Source organism: Naumovozyma dairenensis, chromosome 3 (genome assembly GCF_000227115.2).
Source record: "Naumovozyma dairenensis CBS 421 chromosome 3, complete genome".
Taxonomy (NCBI): Eukaryota; Fungi; Ascomycota; class Saccharomycetes; order Saccharomycetales; family Saccharomycetaceae; genus Naumovozyma; species Naumovozyma dairenensis.
Window position 1 is genome coordinate 1,212,389 of NC_016481.1, and position 19,238 is coordinate 1,231,626.

The 19,238-nt window shown below is 34.1% G+C and overlaps 9 protein-coding genes across 9 annotated transcripts; 4 read left to right on the forward strand and 5 right to left on the reverse strand.

The window, feature by feature from the left end:
- Positions 1-209: 209 nt before the first annotated feature.
- Positions 210-1,733, reverse strand: CTA1 (catalase A; the record flags this gene model as incomplete). Its single annotated transcript, XM_003669377.1, has 1 exon — positions 210-1,733. One exon carries the CDS (start codon positions 1,731-1,733, stop codon positions 210-212), a length of 1,524 nt encoding a protein of 507 aa, XP_003669425.1.
- Positions 1,734-3,461: 1,728 nt separating this feature from the next.
- On the forward strand, positions 3,462-4,970 carry DIG2 (Dig2p; the record flags this gene model as incomplete). The annotated part of the gene is made up of 1 exon (XM_003669378.1): positions 3,462-4,970. The coding sequence occupies one exon, from the start codon at positions 3,462-3,464 to the stop codon at positions 4,968-4,970; it is 1,509 nt and encodes a 502-aa protein (XP_003669426.1).
- A 482-nt stretch (positions 4,971-5,452) lies between these two features.
- On the forward strand, positions 5,453-6,661 carry NDAI0C05250 (ANP1/MMN9/VAN1 family protein; the record flags this gene model as incomplete). The annotated part of the gene is made up of 1 exon (XM_003669379.1): positions 5,453-6,661. One exon carries the CDS (start codon positions 5,453-5,455, stop codon positions 6,659-6,661), a length of 1,209 nt encoding a protein of 402 aa, XP_003669427.1.
- Positions 6,662-6,878: 217 nt separating this feature from the next.
- Positions 6,879-8,552, reverse strand: PHO8 (alkaline phosphatase PHO8; the record flags this gene model as incomplete). Its single annotated transcript, XM_003669380.1, has 1 exon — positions 6,879-8,552. One exon carries the CDS (start codon positions 8,550-8,552, stop codon positions 6,879-6,881), a length of 1,674 nt encoding a protein of 557 aa, XP_003669428.1.
- Positions 8,553-9,237: 685 nt separating this feature from the next.
- CWC21 (U2-type spliceosomal complex subunit CWC21) lies at positions 9,238-9,822 on the reverse strand (the record flags this gene model as incomplete). Its single annotated transcript, XM_003669381.1, has 1 exon — positions 9,238-9,822. One exon carries the CDS (start codon positions 9,820-9,822, stop codon positions 9,238-9,240), a length of 585 nt encoding a protein of 194 aa, XP_003669429.1.
- A 968-nt stretch (positions 9,823-10,790) lies between these two features.
- KRE2 (alpha-1,2-mannosyltransferase KRE2) lies at positions 10,791-12,167 on the forward strand (the record flags this gene model as incomplete). Its single annotated transcript, XM_003669382.1, has 1 exon — positions 10,791-12,167. One exon carries the CDS (start codon positions 10,791-10,793, stop codon positions 12,165-12,167), a length of 1,377 nt encoding a protein of 458 aa, XP_003669430.1.
- Positions 12,168-12,590: 423 nt separating this feature from the next.
- CNS1 (HSP70/90 family co-chaperone CNS1) lies at positions 12,591-13,730 on the forward strand (the record flags this gene model as incomplete). Its single annotated transcript, XM_003669383.1, has 1 exon — positions 12,591-13,730. One exon carries the CDS (start codon positions 12,591-12,593, stop codon positions 13,728-13,730), a length of 1,140 nt encoding a protein of 379 aa, XP_003669431.1.
- A 246-nt stretch (positions 13,731-13,976) lies between these two features.
- On the reverse strand, positions 13,977-16,250 carry SLI15 (Sli15p; the record flags this gene model as incomplete). Its single annotated transcript, XM_003669384.1, has 1 exon — positions 13,977-16,250. The coding sequence occupies one exon, from the start codon at positions 16,248-16,250 to the stop codon at positions 13,977-13,979; it is 2,274 nt and encodes a 757-aa protein (XP_003669432.1).
- A 698-nt stretch (positions 16,251-16,948) lies between these two features.
- ICS2 (Ics2p) lies at positions 16,949-17,824 on the reverse strand (the record flags this gene model as incomplete). The annotated part of the gene is made up of 1 exon (XM_003669385.1): positions 16,949-17,824. The coding sequence occupies one exon, from the start codon at positions 17,822-17,824 to the stop codon at positions 16,949-16,951; it is 876 nt and encodes a 291-aa protein (XP_003669433.1).
- Between the last annotated feature and the right edge of the window lie 1,414 nt (positions 17,825-19,238).

The window sequence follows — 19,238 nt, forward strand, 5'->3', positions numbered from 1 at the left end:
CCTTAAAACCGACACGACTGGAGAATAAAAATACAAAACAGTTTAACAAATATCATTCGATTTTAATAATAAACAGATGTGTATATAATGTATGTACACCGTTTGTGAATAAATAAATAAATAAATAAATAAATAAATAAATAAATAGACAGTATGTTTGATATTGAATATATAATATAATAATAAATAGTTTCCAGAAAAGCGTTGTTTCAAAACTTGGAGGAATCACGTTTTTTAGCTTCACATTCTTTACGAATACCATTTGCCAAATTTTTGTCAACTTTTGCAAACATATTAATAACTCTTTGTTGAATGGTATCAGCTGCTGGAGCAATATGGATTCCAATATTATGTGCCAATCTTTCTTGAGCACCTGGTTGCTTAGATAAAACTTTTGTATATAATTCTCTTGCTTGAACAAAATCTATATCACCTTCTGAAGTAGCCCAATGATATGGAATAGCTGGTCCATTCCAAACTTCTTGATGTTGTTGAATTGGTTTCTGTTGTTGAATAAACGAATAATCTTTACTTGTGTTCAAATAATTGGGTTCATTACCAAAATTCCCATTGACGTTCATTGGACCATCTCTAATTGCAGGGTTAAACATCTTAGAAGCATATGGACAATTGACAGGAATTTGATGATAATTTGGTCCCAATCTATATCTTTGAGCATCAGCATATGCAAACAATCTTGCTTGTAAGACAGGATCTGCACTTGGTTCTTGATATGGGACCGTATTGCTTGGTGCAAATGCAGCTTCTTCAATTTGAGCGAAATAATTTTTAGGATTTTCATTTAGGACGATTCTACCAACACGACGTAGTGGAAATTGTTTATGAGGCCAAACTTTAGTTAAATCAAACACAGAGAAGGGTAAACTTTTAGCTTCATCTTGAGTCATAGTTTGGATATAAACTGTCCATGATGGGAATTTCCCCTTAGCGATGGAATTAAATAAATCCTTTTGACAAAAATCTGCATCTTCTCCTGCTTTCTTAATGGCTTCTTCAATGGTCAAATTTTTAATACCTTGATCTGTAATAATATGGACTTGAACATATTTCCAGTCACCGTTTTTATTGGACCATTTATAGGTATGTCCCGAGTAACCATTCATATGTCTATATGATGCTGGGGTACCTCTATCGGAGAACAAAATCATAACTTGATGAATAGCGACTTGATTTTCTGGAGTGGTTAAGAAATCCCAAAACATGTTTGCGTCAGGAGTATTGGTTTCTGGATTTCTTCTTTGAGTATGAATGAAATGAGGGAATTTAGAAGGATCTCTAATGAAGAAGACAGGAGTATTATTATAAACCCAATCTAAGTTACCTTCTTCAGTATAAAATTTAGTAGAGAATCCTCTTGGATCTCTAGCTGTGTCTGCACTACCTTTATCACCACCGACAGTGGAGAACCTAATTAAGCATCTTGTCTTCTTCCCGATTTTGTTAAACATGGCAGACCCACAGACGTCAGTGATATCATCGGTGACTTCGAAGTAACCGAAGGCCCCAGACCCATGAGCATGAGGTAATCTTTGAGGGATATTCTCACGGTTGAAATGAGCTAATAGATCAATTAAGTTGGAATCTTGTAATAGTAAAGGCCCATGTTGACCTACTCTTTGTGTGGCAAAGGGTTCATTAATAGGATTACCGAGAGAGTTTGTCACGATTCTGTCCTTTCTAACGTCACTTGTATTTGTATTATCGGTGTTCATTGCGTTTTCGTTTTAGTTGTCCAGTTGATTGATTGATCGACTGAGTGAGTATTGTTTAGAAAGAAGAGGATGGAACACAAGTGGATATGGGAAAGAAGCAGTAGATATCTGTTTCCGCCACCATGCCTTTATATTGTCATGGTTGCAGGCTAGAGAACAAAACAAAAAAATGATGGAGAATATCAAGAAAATCAGTACATTACATTGTGCAGATGTACGTACGTAGTTAATAGACTCCCCCGCCGTTGAGTGTCTATAGCCGGAGTTTATTCGCTAAGGCTATCTCATTCCCATTAGTGTTTGCTAATTATACCCCAACGTAATTTAATCGGCCTGCGTACATATGTACGCACGTGATAGAATTAAGGGAAGTGTGAGCGCCGTGAAGTTTTCTGATCTGGACTACATTGGAAGAATAAAATTATTACAAATCAAAATCGCCACCGAAGTTTGCTCGGGGAGGGGGTAAAAAACAACAAATTAGCTGAAAGTTATTCCCCTGTTAAGTACTTTAGTTTTTGCTATTTTTCACCCTAATGAAACCTCAAGGAACATCTCAGTAAATAACAAGCATTCTTTCTCAACAATAAGAAATATACATAGTAAGAAGAGGAACAGTTAAGTGACGATACTCTACAAAATATGACTTTCATTAAATGAATCATATCTTCAGTGGGATGGCTTGTGGCATCTCAAGGACGCAGAGGAAGGGCTGCCTCTCACTTTTCTATGACTGGTTTAAATTGAGACTAAGAAGATTTTATTAAGCGCTTTTGTGCATTCTATAAATCTATAAACAGGGAAACCTAGCATGCAAGAAAAAATTTCATCTCTTTGTGAACCTTGCTGTTTTCTTAAAGTAAGCCCTCCCTTTATTTTGGTCGGTTCCCGACGCTGCAAATTTGGGACTTTCCACAATTTTTTTTCTAGTATCAGACTAAATAGTCTGACTATAGTCTGCGTTGAATTCTTACTAAGGACGAATATATCGGAATTTAGATACACACGCCAATGCTACAGCCGTCCACTGTTACAAGGGTTTCTTGCTATCAGGTATTACTAGGGTATCTAATCTAAACCCTAGTTTATTAAGCTTGAACCAACGGCTAGGTTTTCCTCGTCCAGACTCTTCGTACAGGAGAAACGGACATTACCACTTCCGGACATAGGCAATTACGTAGTAAACCAAATCTGAAACCTAATTTCCCATTCGGGGAAAATTCCCAATGCTCGAAGTAAAACTTTATTTGTTGTTATTGAAACGTTTCATAATCCATTTACGTGACATTTGAAATTCCTGCGATGGAAATCAACAACAAACAGGCAAATAGGTGATCATTCACAAAGACGCTCAAGTACAGAAAATGTTGTAAACGTTATTTGGATTTATGATTAACCCATCGTTGAATTCTTGTACGTACACTATTGGGTTTTCCGTCTCAAGTATCTTTTCCTCTTGTTTCTGCCCCCAATTTAATTTCGTGTATATTTTCTTTTCGTGATAGCTAGGTTTTAGCTATCTTATACAATCCCATTTCAGTTAACAACTTAACTTTTTTTTTTTTTTGGTAATTTCCGTTTTTTAAACTTACCGCCATTTTCATTACTTTTAATCATACAATTCAATCATCTTGTATAAGTTGTCAATAATATTACCAGACTCAATCTGACAACTCAATTGATTAAGCAATACTGTCTTTCAAGTGTACCTAGCAATTGCAGAACAACATGTCATCAGTGAAAAAGTTGAATGATCCAGAGACCAATGATGATAATTCGAAGCAGAAAACAACAACAACAACAACAACAACAACAGCAACAGGGAGCATTGAAAGACAGACATTGCCAGTTAACAACGACAATAACAAAAATATAAAACAATTGGGTATTCAATGCATATCTCCTGGAATTCAGCAAGAGAAATTAGATGATAAAAAATTGAGTTCCATTACAAAATCTAAAGATATTGAAAAATTTCAAAGAGCTGCCATTTTGAAGTTAGCAAATAGCAATAAGAAGTATACTACGAGTATTGCTAGTGATCTGGAACAAGTACCCGACGGAGGGGTAAACCAAGAGCAACACCTAATTGATGAGGATCATTCATCTAATGATAGTGCGACTGAGTCACTTCATGATCAAGAACAAGCAGGCAAAGAGAAAGATAATAACAATAACGACGACGACGACGACGACGACGATGATGATAAAGACTCCACTTTAGAAGAGAACGATGATAACATGCAAGAAGAAGAAGGTTTTATTACATCAAAAAAAAGAAATTTACCTTTGAAAAATTCAAATAAATCTTTGAAAAGGAAGAAAATTCCTTCACCATTAGATCTACCGGGGAGTAACAATAGTACCTACAATACTAGTGGTAACTCATCCACCACTTCCGCTACTCATTATATGAATGATCCGATATTGGCTCAAAGTGCTCCTGCTCATACAACACAATTTAGAAAGCTTAATAACAATAATCCTCAAAGAATAACGAAACCAAGAGTACGATATTTAGGGAGAGTAAATACTGTAGCTACAAACACAGCTGGAATAAATAGACAACAAAGACTGATGCAAGGTCAATTACAGCAATTTCCCTTCCAATCCCAACAGCAACAGCAACAGCAACAATATCTAGCATATTATCAAAATAGCACTCCAACTGGTGCGATCTCTTCTCTACCAATGAATCCATATATGTCACCATATATCGCATCCCCACAATATATACCGCCACCTCCACCACCTCCCCCACAACCAAGATCGGCGATAATGACACCGATGATGTATCATAATAGTACCGGTACTCAGTTTATACCATATCCGAGAAGTGCCTTACCCTATTCAATGCAATCACCATATAGTATAAACAATACTATGACTCCAGCTGCAAGAAATTTCATAAGACCATCATCATTAAAAGGAAATGTACCTACCCAAAAAAAACAAGAACAAGCACGAGAACAAGAGGAAAATGATGAAAATCCAGATTTGGCCATTGAAGAAGACGCAGATTCATCACCAACATTGTCAGAAAACCCTGTACCATCTAGTGTAGAATCTATTACTCCCCAGCACGTTTCAATAATGCAAGGTGAAATTCGTATATTAAGAAACGCTTTTGGGTTTGAATTCCCATGTAATTCAGACTCAATTGATAAGAAATTGTTTCTGAGTATATGTGGGAAGATCTGGGATGAATCGAAAGAACTTAATAAAAAGGACACTTAAAAACAAACAAGCAAACACGAAAACTCACCTGACTGAGCAATACCAATGCTATATCATGTCTATGTACATATATAGATCTATGTAACTTACTTATAAAAAATAAAAATACGATTTACGTACTGACCCTATTCTGGTTCACAGTTAATTATCTGGTTTGCCTTTCTCTCTTGACAATAGACGTGTTATCAGTACATATGTATTTTCTTTCTGGAATTGACAAGATAAAATAATTACTGACAACTGTTTTGTAACATCAACAAGTTTCGCGAACAATAAAAAAAAAAAAAAAAAAACTAGTAAGTTAGGAAAGTCGATCTGTTCATCTTAAATTTTGGAAAAGCATTAATAAAGGCCAAGAGAAAGGAAAGTTCAAGACGATTGCATCCTTGGTTGTTTATCAGTTCGAAAATCCTATTATTTCCACATTAGGGAAGGAGGAACTAGACTCTACAGAGAAACCGTTGGTAATACATTAATCCAAAATGCCCAGTATCAATCTTCCCTCATTGTTCAGAACAAAAAGATTAAAAAGGCATCCATGGTTAGCACTATTGTTTCCTCTATTTATTCTTTATTTGGTTTATATAATTTTCATCAAGGAAGATTCAACGATGTTAGGTCTTGATGGTAAACCAATTAGTCAATATAAATTTGCTCATGAAAGAGAAGGAACATTTTATTTCCCATTCACTAAGAATTTCAAAATGCCCAAATATTCTTATAAGAAGAAGAAAAGTTGGAGTTTCTTAAATAATCATGTTCCTGATATTATTCCGGAAGGTCATATTGCTCATTACGATTTGAATAAATTGGTTTCTTCTGCAAATGCTTTGGAAAACAAAGAACACGTTCTTATACTGACTCCCTTACAATCGTTTGATGAAAAATATTGGGAGAATCTTTTGAATTTGAGTTATCCAAGAGATTTAATTGAATTAGGATTCATGGTCCCAAATACTAAGAAAGGTGATCAAATCTTGAAACAATTGGAAAATGCGGTGAAAAACGTTCAAGGAATTGATAAAAAATTAGGTTCCAATAAATTTGCAAAGATTACAATCTTGAGGCAAAAGGATTCAGGTTTCCATAAATTTAATGATAGGAAAGATAAGAAGGAAATGAATGATATTGAATTAGAGAAAGAGAAAAGAGCAGAAATGGCCTTGGCTAGAAATGAATTGTTATCGTCTACATTAAGTCATAGTACTGCTTGGATTTTATGGTTAGACTCAAATGTCATTGAAACTCCAAACACTTTAATTCAAGATATGACTCAACATGATAAACCTGTTCTAGCGACAAACGTTTATATGAAGGATTCAAATGACAAGGATAAAGCTAATATTAGACCTTATGATTTTAGAAATTGGATTGAAAGTGATACTGCATTGCAATTAGCATCTGAAATGCCGGAAGATGAGATCATCGTTGAAGGTATGGCTGGACTTGCTACAAATAGACAGTTGATGACCAATTTTTATGAATCAGATGGTTCACCAACTGAAGAATTGGCCTTAGATGGTATTGGAGCAGCTTGTACGTTAGTCAAATCTGAAGTCCATCGTGACGGTGCTATGTTCCCAAATTTCCCATTTTATCATCTTATTGAATCTGAGGGGTTTGCCAAAATGGCAAAGAGACTGACTTATGAAGTTGTTGGTTTACCAAATTATCTTGTATTCGTCAGATGATTTAATAGTGTATATATAATAGCTCATATACAAAAGTATACCGCATTCAGAAGCTTTTTTTGTCCATCTTTTGTAATCAATACATGTAATATAATAATTTATTGCTATGCAATCTGAAATCTATTGGTGGATGTATATAAATATATGTGGTATGTAATATAATTATAGTAGGTACAGAGCGCCTTAGTTAGTTTAAATCCACCAAAAACATACAATTTTACAATTGCTTTGCTTTCAAAATTTGATGTGCCAAATGGTGATATTCATCGTCAGTTTCTTCAATTTCTTGAATTTTTTCCAAGTCATACAATTTAGTTTTAACATTTTTAATACGTTTAGTGACATCTTTTAAATCTAAATTCAAATATTGCCTTATGAATTCACCAATTTCCAAATTTTCATGATTACCTTGCAAATGATCCAGGATATGATACCAAGAAGATTTTGTATTGGCATAGCCATAAATATTAACATCAACAGCACTATGACCATGGGTAGTCCAACCAATTTGGGCTCTAAATGAAACCATATCATTCAATTTATATTGAATATCATCTAAGTTATTCATTTCAGCCAATGCGTTAACGTCATCATTATTATAGTCATCAATTTGTAAAATATCTTGTAATATTTTCTTTTCGATAAATAATTTCTTATCATCTAAAGTACCTTCAAATGATAAAATTTTAGATTTTAAAAATTCACCAGAATGTTTTGCGTTTTGTAAATAAAGTGGATACCAAACATATTCAGGATAAGTTTTCGTAACTTGTCTTGCGGTGACTAATCCACCAGTTTCGTGGTCAGAAGTAGATAAAACGATAGTCTCTGTATCCATTTCATCTACTAATTCCAAGACGCTTTGGAATGCCTTATCGAAAGCCAGAACTTCTCTAACCTGTGCAGCTGGATCATTTTCATGACCAGCATGATCAATTCTGGAACCTTCGATCATCAAGAAGAACCCCTTATCAGAATCCTTTGTGGCTTCAACCAAAGCATTCACAGCAGTAATAGCTTGTTCTTGCAAAGAAGGATATTCTTCAGGATTTCTATCCAAATCAAATGGAATATCATTTTCTGCCAATAAAGCCAACAATGGGAAACTAACATTTTTACCTAATTGCAAAGAATCAAATGTCTCCCTATCGTCAATATAATTCCAACCATCATTAATTGCTTCATCAATCAAATTTCTACCATCGATTCTAACACCACCATCATCTTTACCATGGAAATGTGATCTCCCACCACCAATCATCAAATCCACGACTCTACCCAAGTTATTATGTTTCCCCAGTTGATGTAACGCAATCAAATCTTCTTGAAACCTTGAATTAGAATGAGCACTAAACGCAGCAGGAGTTGCATCAGTAATTCTCGTAGTGACCACCAACCCCGTCATAAGTCCATCCAATTTAGCAGCTTCCAAAAGGGTCCCACATGGTTCATATTGATCATTTACTCCAACAGCGTTGTTTTTAGTCTTTAAGATACAACTGAATGCGGTGGCACCTGCTGCTGAATCGGTGATTAATGAGTCTGAGGATCTTGTTCTGGAAGATCCTATTAAATGATTGTCGAGGGTTAATGTATCGTTTATTGGTAAGTTTTCTATGAATTGCCTGTATGATCTAGTGAGGGATAATGATGCTGGACCCATACCGTCTGTTATGAATAATATTACATTTTTCTTGTTGGGATGTTTTGGAAATGAGGAGGAAGAGGAAGATGAGTTGTTGTTGAAGCCATAAAATAGGATAATTGTTATTGCTACTATTGTGATGGTTATGGATGAGATTATTGCCTTCCTTTTGGGTCTTCTCAAGTTCTTCCTGGGTGGTGAATTTCTTATCAGAGAAACATTTTCTTCTGTTAATTTAATAAGCATAATTTCTTGTGATTATGAGAATATCTTTTATTTGTTTGTTTGTTTGTTTTCTCGTGTTATTATTACTATTAAAGGTTATGATGATTTGAGATATTATATATTTGTGTGAGTTGCTTAGTTATCTTCTCTAATATTCTTTTATATATATGTATATATATATATTCCTTCAAAGTATTCGGGAAATTCGGTCCTTATCAGGTAAGTCCATTTTTTTGTTATATAAGGTTGGGTGTAAAACCTTCAAAAAAACGTCGATAAGTATCATCGATGGAGTAATTTATACTATCGATTCTATATATTCCAACGCTCGAGGAATGAATAAGATAGAATATGGTAAAATAAGGTAAGGTAAGCAACTGTAAGGGTGAAGGTTTAGGCTCATAGTAATATGGACCAAACAGGAAAATGTTGGAAACTCTCGATCACCTTACAAACCAATTTTTTTTTCCATTAGTATTGAATGACGTATCATCACATGTTATATATTCGAGTACACTCCAGACTATCATATATATTTTTATGTATCTCCGTTTCTCTTTTATAATGGTAATTTTACGTAGATATTAACAACTTACGGCAATAATTTTTGATTGTCTTCTTATATATTGTCTGAGATACAAAACACCATACAGGCGGGTTGGGGTATGTGGCTAATGAGGAGATGGGTGATTATTAGTTATTCTCATCATTTGGAGATTTGTGTAGTAGAATCGGGAGAGGATGAATTTCTATCTTTTCTTGAGGTATAAACATTTTTTAATCGATCTGAAATTTCTTGTTCTTTAATTAGTTCAATTCTCAATTTATTACATTTTTCAACTATCACATCTTTAGGTAAATTTGGATCATCATCTTCTAATTTATCTCGTAATTCTGATACTTGTAGTTCAATCTTCCTTTTATTTAAATGAGACAGTACGCTATAACGTTGTTGTTTTGGAGCTGCTAATTTTGATATGTGTTGTTGCTCTAGGTTATCTAGTTTAATTATTTTATCTATTGTTTTTATTCGGTTAGGCCTTGTTGTTGTTGGTCCTTGGTTTCTGGTATTTTTTGTAATTTGGTTTTGGTTTTCATTTCTTCTTCTGTTATTATTGTTATGAGCTAACGATCGTTGAATATGACCAGAGGTAGAAGACCCCTTTGCTGACTTCAAACCTATTCCGTTGTATGACATAACTGATCGGGGGATGTAGAAAGATGTGTATGTGCCACTATATTTATTCCTAATGCTAAATAGTGCCAGCACGTTACAGTTCTTTCTCTTCATATATATGAATCATATATATCATCATATATAATAAAACATATAGCCATATGTAATATAGATCTTAGATGATTTCATCATTGATAGCAAACCCTAACGGGGAATCGATGATGAGTTGGTTAGTAAGACCTATAAGGGCCATTCTAGGGTACAAGAACACCCAGACGACAAGCAAGCCCTCATGTATGATAGCCTAGGGTTCCCAAGCAAAACCCTAGGTTAGTTCACATGCCCCACCTCCACCGCCAGGAAAGAAGGACCAAGGCACGTGCAGAGAGAACAGAGGAAGGGACACGCTGTTCACAAAACACGAAAACACGAAAACACGAGAACACGAGAACACGAGAACAAGCAAATAAACATCCTCCATTATTTCATTTTATTTCATTTTATTTCATTTTATTTCATTTTATTTCATTTTATTTCATTTTATTTTATTTTATTTTATTTTATTTCTTTCCATTTTTTCTCTCAGATCGCTTGCTGCTACTGAAAGAAACGGTCGTGCGTATCACACCATGTTCGCCCGCATGAGCCCTGGGGGGACAGACATACAGTCCATATACACATATACATATATACAGTCCACATACAATTCTTCACTCTGGCAAATTATATTTCCCGATTCGGTTTTCCCAAAGTTGCTATCATTTTGTACGAGTGGATGTGAGCATGGTATCTAGTTCTGGATGGACAGACACAGTTAACATATATGTGTCTGAATCTATCAAACTATATATCTATACCTATATCTATACATCTACATTTTGCAATATTATATATATATACCATAAAGACAAACCGGCGATATTGTATTGCACAGTAGCAGATAGCAGATAGTAGATAGCAGATAGCAGATAGCAGATAGTAGATACTTCCTAAGAGAAATAGTTCCCCATTTCAACCTCTTATAACGGGTACCCAAAAAAGAAGACGCAATATCTACCGCTGCTAAATAATAACAAAAAAATATGGCCATCTTTGTGACTAAAAGATTACTAAGATTCATAACGCTGCTTGTAGTGTCTCTATTGATCTTATTATCATTATCCGCTCATGACTCTACCTCCTCCTACTTACCAGCATCATTAGATTTCTCATCATACAGAAATACTGAACCACAACAGCAACAGCAACAACAACAAGTACAAGAAAATGTGGGAAACCTTTTGAAACAAAATGATGAAGACGGTACTTTGGCAAGTACAGTAGCTGGTCCTGATAAAGATGAAGAAAATAAGAAAAACGCATTACATCCAGCTGCCTCTTTGGAAGAGAAAACATCAACTAAAAATTTGAAAAATGTACCAGATATTAAAGATTCATTATCTAAGGATATCGTTGAATTTATGGCTCCATCTTTCGAAAACAAAGGAAAAAGACCTAAAGCTACATTTGTGTCCTTAGTGAGAAATAGTGAATTGAATCCCATGCTTGATGCTATCAAATCTGTACAAAAAAAATTCAATAATCAATTCAATTATGATTGGGTTTTCTTAAATGATGATGATTTCACAGATGAATTCAAATCCAAGATTAAGGAAACTATTCCAAATTCTACCATCAAGTTTGGTAAGATTCCAAAGGAACATTGGTCTTATCCTGATTATATTTCCACTGACAAGGCCGCTGAAACAAGAGAAAAAATGAAGAAAATCATTTACGGTTCTTCAGAATCATATAGACATATGTGTCGTTATCAATCTGGATTCTTTTGGAGACATCCTATCATGGAAGATTATGATTGGTATTGGAGAGTAGAACCAAGTACTAAATTATATTGTGATATCAAATATGATGTATTCCAATGGATGCAAGATAATGATAAAGCTTATGGGTTCACTATTACCATTCATGAATATCTCTCAACAATCCCAACTTTATGGGATACTTCTAAAAAATTCTTTGAAAAACATCCAGATTATTTAAGAAAGGATAATTTAATGAAATTTATCTCAGATGATGGTGGGAAATCTTATAATTTATGTCATTTTTGGTCTAATTTTGAAGTGGCAAATTTGAACCTTTGGAGATCCCCAGCATACACGGAATATTTCGATTATTTAGATCATGCTGGTGGTTTCTTTTATGAAAGATGGGGGGATGCTCCTGTTCATTCCATTGCGGTCTCCGCATTCTTACCAAAGGATAGAATTCATTATTTTTCAGATATTGGGTATCATCATCCACCTTATGATAATTGTCCATTGGATAATAAAGTCTTTAAAGATAACAATTGTGAATGTGATCAAAAACATGATTTCACTTGGAAAGGTTACGCTTGTGGAAGACAATATTATGACGCTGCAGGTATTACCAGACCTTCCTATTGGGAAAAATATTCTTAGTCGCGTTTCCATTCCAATTCAACCCCCCCCCCCCCCCCCAACTTTCTTCCTGTTTGTATAAACTTTTTTTCTTTTTCTCGTTTTGCTTATGTAAAATATATAGAACGATAATAACAAAATAAAAAGAATCTATCAATAAGATAATCCATGTTTTATATAACTTTTTATTCTTTTATGTATTGTTTCCCTTTAAATACGTATGTACTATATGATGAAAACCCTCGTAAGCGCCTATCTAAATTTGGAAAATGGAAAAAAACTAAAAAGAGCATCACATCGAATCGATCGAGAAATGAAACGAAAGTTTTCACCAATAAAATATACTTACTGTCAACAATTTAAACCTACATATTTATTCAAGAGATAAAGACTGTAGAGAAAATAGTAATATCCTACAGAGACCAATCTTTACATTATACAAGGATGTCCTCAGAAAAACCTCACAAATATACTCCAGGACCAAATGATCCATCATTACCACCACAATTATCTGAATTCAAAGATAAAACAACAGATGAAGTCTTAAAAGAATTAAATAGAATGCCCTTCTTCATGACAAAATTAGATGATACTGATGGTCAAGGTGGTGAAAATTTAGAATTGGAAGCCCTAAAGGCATTAGCTTATGAAGGTGAACCTCATGAAATTGCTGAAAATTTTAAAAATCAAGGGAATGATTTATACAAAGCTAAAAGATTTAAAGACGCTAGAGATGTTTACCTTAAGGGGATTCAAATTGAAAATAATAAAGATGTGAAAATTAAAGAAAGTTTGTTTGCTAATAAGGCTGCTTGTGAATTGGAATTGAAAAATTTTAGACGTTGTATTAATGATTGTAAAAATGCTTTGCAGTTGAATCCTAAGAATGTTAAATGTTATTTTAGAATGACAAGGGCATTTTTTGCGCTTGACAAGTTGGAAGAAGCTAAAGAATCTGTAGAGTTTGGGTTGAAGTTTGATCCTGAAAATACTTCTTTAATTAATCTTCATGATACAATTATTAAGAAGGAATTACAAATTAAAGAAAATGAATTGAAAATCTTAAAGGAAAAGAAAGAAAAGGAAAACTTGAAAATTATTCTTGAAAATGCTATAGGATTAAGACATATAATGGATATTAAAACAAGTGTACCACCTGAATTGATACGAGATGCCAAAATTAAATTAGATGATCCAATGGATTTTGAATCTCAATTAATTTATCCGGCAGTTATCATGTATCCAACAACAAATGAATTCGATTTTGTTGCTGAAGTTAGTGAATTGACTACAGTCCAAGAATTATTAGATTTATTGATGGATAGACCAAAGGAATGGTTCCAATTGGAAGGCCACGAAAATTTCTCATCTAAAAAATTAATTGCATATATGGAAACTCAATCTGGTGGTTTGATTAAAGCCGGTAAAAAATTATCTTTCCATGATATATTAGTGAAGGACTCTCCAAAGGTTCCAATCTTCTATAGTGCATTGAAAATATATCTCGTTCCAAAAGCAGAAAGTGAAACTTGGTTAGCTAAATGGGATAAGACAAAGGCTTTAATGAGAAGATCAGCCGACTAAAAGGATCTATACTTATATATAAGAGGGATTATATATATTATTAACCAAATCATGAAAAGAGGTGAATATATATATATATATATATACATATCTTTTCCTACCATTGTTATCCGAGGTAATTCAATGTAAAGATAGAACCTTTGTTGTCACTCTATCGATGGTATTTTTTATTTGGAATATGTAAAAATTTATAAAAAATAAGAGATGTATAGAAAAGAATAGAGGGTACAGGCATTTCTTTCTTTTTCAGGTTTTTTTAGGTATCAATTTGCCAGGTTTTAATTTATTTAGCCTAGAAGTTTTAAAAACTTCATCTGTATGCAAAGGTGGGATTGGACCGAAAATAGCTCTTGGATCCCAATTTTGTTGTTCCAACAATGTTTGTTGTAAATATGGTGACTTCGCCCAATCTGTTAATGTTACTGTGTCTTCTTGCTCTGAATCAGAAAATATTTCAGGAAGTGAAGGACGTGAATGTTCATCCACTCTGCACGATGAATTTTGATTGGAAGAAGCTGGTGCCCCAATTATTATTCTGTGATCAATGGTATCTATATCATGCAAAATATTTGTAGTATCAACTTTCCCATTATCCCCTACATTCGTATTAGTACCGCTAATATTATTGTTGTTTGGTATTGGTATTGCTGAAGAATGATCATTCAGAATTGGAGCCTCTCTAAAATCAGTTAAATGCCTGGTCCTTCTCCTAAACTCATCTTCTAATTGAGATTTTTTCCTTTGATTTTCTATCCTTCTTCTTTTTTGTTCTTGTTGAGTTCTCATGACACCGGATAATCGTTGCTCTAATTTCCTTTTCAAATCTTGTTTCTCAGACTCAATTGAAGGTAGCAATTGGAATTTCGTTAATCGATCATGTTTAATTTTCTTTGTATTTAATAGCAAAGAATCTCTTTTTGTTACATTTTTCGTTGCTTTTTTATCAGCTGTATTGGTTGGGACATTGTTGTTAGGGGCCTTTTCAATAATCTTTCCATATGGTGCATTCGATATATCTAAAAGGCCATCATGATGATTGTTGTGTCTCTCGGATGTTTTTGAAGTCATATTAGCCGTTGGTAAAATTGGCCTTCGAAGACTCTTCCTTTTGTTATTATTATTCCATCTCTCGTTTTTTGTCATTGGTAAATTGTTAGAATTTGGTGAAACATTATTATGACGAATATTGGTATTGTTTTTAACGTTATTATCAATCTTCGGTATCAAAGAATTTCTGATCGGTTTAGCGTGTCTGACCGTTATGTTTACAATATCATTTATTTTATTATTCCTTTGATTAGTAGGACTTTCCAATGTGGATTTCTTTGTGGAAAAGATATCTTTCAAAGTTTCATGTAAATTATTGTCTATAGTACTGCCTGGAGTCATTCCTAATTTTGGTTTCATAACAGGTGATGTTCTTTTCATTGGTGATCCGGTCACATCAATAGAAGAAGATGAAAATTTCCGATGACTATGATTGGTAGATTGTTTCGATGCAATTTTATGCTCGAATGATTTGGTCGATAATGATGATAGTCTATCAAATATACTTTCATTGGTACGTGTACTTGTTGTGGAATTGGACGTTCTCAGTATTGGACTTTGAGTAACCCTTTTCACCATATTCTGGTTCCTTTGGGGCCGTATTCTACTAGGCAATAATGATACTGTATTATTATTGCTAGACTTGGTTGAGCCATTGTTATGATTATTTGAAGGATAAACTATAAGGGGATCTTTATTTGGTAATGGAATGAACATATTGGATCTCCTTTGTGCTCTGTTGGTTGTTTGTAAATCTTGTTTCTTTGTATTGTTTGTCTTTGCCTTATGTTTTGTATTTTGGGACGAGTCAAATTTAGCCGCCAAGGAAATCTCCTTAGCAGTTTCCCGAGATTTAGTTGACATATTCTCAGTTGCATTGGGTATGACAGTAGTGGTGGTAGAACTTCTCAATTTTTGGTCGACTTTAATTGGTGACCATGGAGATTCTTGGTCTGGATTAGTTACCGTTGCAATTTTAGTAGAATCAGGCTGTGTCTTGTCAAGTGTATTATTTCCTATAGCTTGTACTTTATCTTTAATATTGTGTAAAGATTTTGGTGTAATACCCGAGAAATCTCCATGATTACGTTTAGGAGTTGTTGAATCATTAATATTAGAGTTATGGGTTTCTCTTGTATTAGACTGCGTCGTCATCGTAGCTTCTTCATGATTATTTTCAATGGATTGAACGTTATCATTAGATTGAGGAAATACAATGTCCATTTTACCAACAGTTTTCTCGGGACTGACCATAACGTTTTCTTTTTTCTTGATAGCATCTCTTCGCTTTGTAATTAACAAACTTTCAATATCATCATTAATCCATTTATTTGATTTATTCAATATACTATTTATTTGAGATTGATGTTTTGATCCGATATTGTTAAAAGTATTCAGTGATTCCACTATAGAACGCGAACTTCCTGGTGGCCTCTGTACCTTTTTCTTGGCAGCTTGAAGGGCCCAATCCATTTTCTATAATATAATATGGTAGTTTCCTTGGAGTGAGCAGACAGATGGTTAGATGATGTGACCTTCATTCTTCATCTCTTATAACTCTCTACGTAGCATAGTTAATTATTTGAGGTTTACTTTAATCCTTTATTAATTTCTTTTGTGTTTCCAAGAGGTTACCCGCACGACACCAATTTTAAAAACGGCGACACACTTTTTTCTCACTTTAAAATTGAGAATTATATACTATATTGGAAAGAATGGTTTATTTTTTAATGCATGTGCTGATTTAGCACTAGAGCCACGGGGGTCTATTTGTTCATTTATCTGAGAGTTATCATAGTGACCTGGAGTGTTGTTGTTGTTGCTCATAATGTAGTTGTTGATCCTGATGTTATGTATTGATTATGTAATTGTTATTTAATAGTGTATATGGTTGATTCACTATATCTATTTGTTGTTAGGTATCTTATTCTCACTTTATTTAGGTATTCAAGGAAAGTCTTTTTATCTTCTATCATATTACGATGTACACTTACATATTCCACCTTGCTGTTCAAGGGGTTGATCCAGGCTACATATATTCATTCACACAATACAGAATTCTCAAATGAATATTATTTGAATTACAAATTACAAAATTATATCTTTACAAAAAAATGTTTAGTTTTACAGAGAGTCGGATCGTCTTATGCCAGGTTCAATCTATTAGCAAATCACTTATCGAAATTTACATCTAAGTCAATCACTGGATAGCTATTTTCCTCATTGTTTGACGTATTAGCAAAAATCCTACCCTTAAGATTAATATTGTTTGCATAGGCAAACTCTTCAAGACTTCCGAATCTTCCTCTCCTATTTCTTCTAATTTGTTCAGTAGTATTTTCCATTGTTGCCCTTGGTGATATCTTGTGAGTGTATGATTCCACCTCTTGTGGATTCTTATTGTCAAGATATTGAATATTCCCCATTGTAAACAAGGAATCATCTGATGGTAGAGGAGAAATTTTTAAATCATCGTTTAGTTGATGACTTAAATTTTGTAATTCAATAGGGCTCGTTAAGGAAATAGCATTACTCTTCCTATGGTAAGGTCTTGTCTTTGATTTCTTTAATGGCGAGACTGAGTTTACTGTTTTGGGTATATCAGCCCCAGAGGTTGAAATGTTTAAAGTCTTTGGACAAATACCATTTGACTTTCTAAAGATAGTTCCTCTTTGATGTGTAAAATCTTGAGACCTTTTTCTTAGGTGCCTCTTCGAATCCCTTCCATTTTCTAGTTCCGTACTAGGTGTGGTACCTTGGTCGTTTGGGAAAGAAAATTGTAAGAGATGATTGAAAATACTTTCACTTCTTGACTCTTCCAAATAAAAATGCTTTTCAATGGAATTTGCAGATTTGTCTGTTTTGGTTGAGTTTAAGGAGGATAAGCTATTCTTTGAACACCTTGTACTTTTTGGAGTTTGTAATAAATCAAAGAAGTTATTCCTCCCTGTGATGGAAGTTAAAGAGCACTTTGATGTCTTTGGTGTTCTTGGTATTTTAGATATCGGTCTTGGGTCCGAACCGTCAGTAGAATAATGTGTGCCCATCTTATATGGTATTTCTAGGTATAATCGTTTGGTCTTAATTAAGAATGGGTTTTTTCTGTTTCTCGATTTTCTAGTAAATGGCAATCTATATATCCATATATATACTACCCATTTTAACGTTCCTATTATTTAGTTACTTTGGATTTTCGACATATTTTAAGAATTTTTGACATTTCCACCTTACAATTGAAAGATGTAAAAATTTACATCCTTCTATGCAGGTATTGTAACGTTCACAGGCATGTATTTAGCTGTAGGGAACTTCCGCAGCCACAGTCAAAAACAAAAGCCTATAATTCCTTTTTCTCACTTTCAATCGGTTACAGTATAGTAGCTTTGTTTGTTTCTGTATGACAGTTCTTTCAACGACAGTGGTGTACTACTTTTGCCTGATAAGAAAAAACCCTAATGGAAATTAAGTTACGTTATGAAGAGTACTTGAGAAGTAATCCTTGCATGGAAGAAGTGAAAAAAAACTGTCCTACGATATCTTCTAGTTCAAGGGAGATTCTAGACTTACGACTTCCTATTTTATTTCAGTTTATTTGTGTGTTGTAATCGTCTCAAAATGGTCTCTATTCTATCTAAATAAGTGACGTGAGTATGGCGCAGAGATGGAAGATAAAGATAATGATGATGTAGAAAAACCGATTACATTTCCCCTTTTGGCACCCATACCTTTTCCTTCCCCCTCCCCTCCCCTGCGTTTATTTCTTGGCACTCGCTGGTTTGTTTTCGGACTTTTGCAGCCCGTTGGCCGTTTTTCCAAAATAAATTTGCCGTGACGCGTATTATGCAGATTGTTTCTTATTTACTTTCTCCAATAACAATGGGTGTGGCCTGCTTATCCTATTGCCTTTATCCTCTCCCAAACTTACTTTCCGACACACGTACGTAGGTAGTTCCCGAAACAGATGAGCGTTTGCTACATTAAGTTACATAGATAAGTGTCTCCAATAGGGAACATCCACAAGTCTACATAGTTAAGCACAGTGGCAATGCGTTCAGTGAGAGCTGCTACGCTTCCTAAGGAAAAAGACATCTATTGTGCCCATTCTATGTTTGAAGGGGGCAATTTTGAAGTACACTCTAACCAAATATGGTCTGCAGAAGGCCCTCACTAGAAGTGAACGAGTCCTTTGTATTTAAAAATATAGTTATATGAACGTGAACTAAGTCTAAATGGTAAGCCACCTGCTTTTCATATTAATACAAAGTAGGTGTCTTGACAGCACGATTATAGACAGTTTTATTGTTAGAAAATTTATTGAAAGCTGAAACAGAGTACGATGATGGACTACAAAAAAGCTGTTAGACAAAAACCCTTTTATACTTCAGTTCTGATTTTTAACACAAAGCAATTCAAATGTTCTATAACCTGTTCCGCATATTGCTTGGTAAGGTGTTGCGTCAG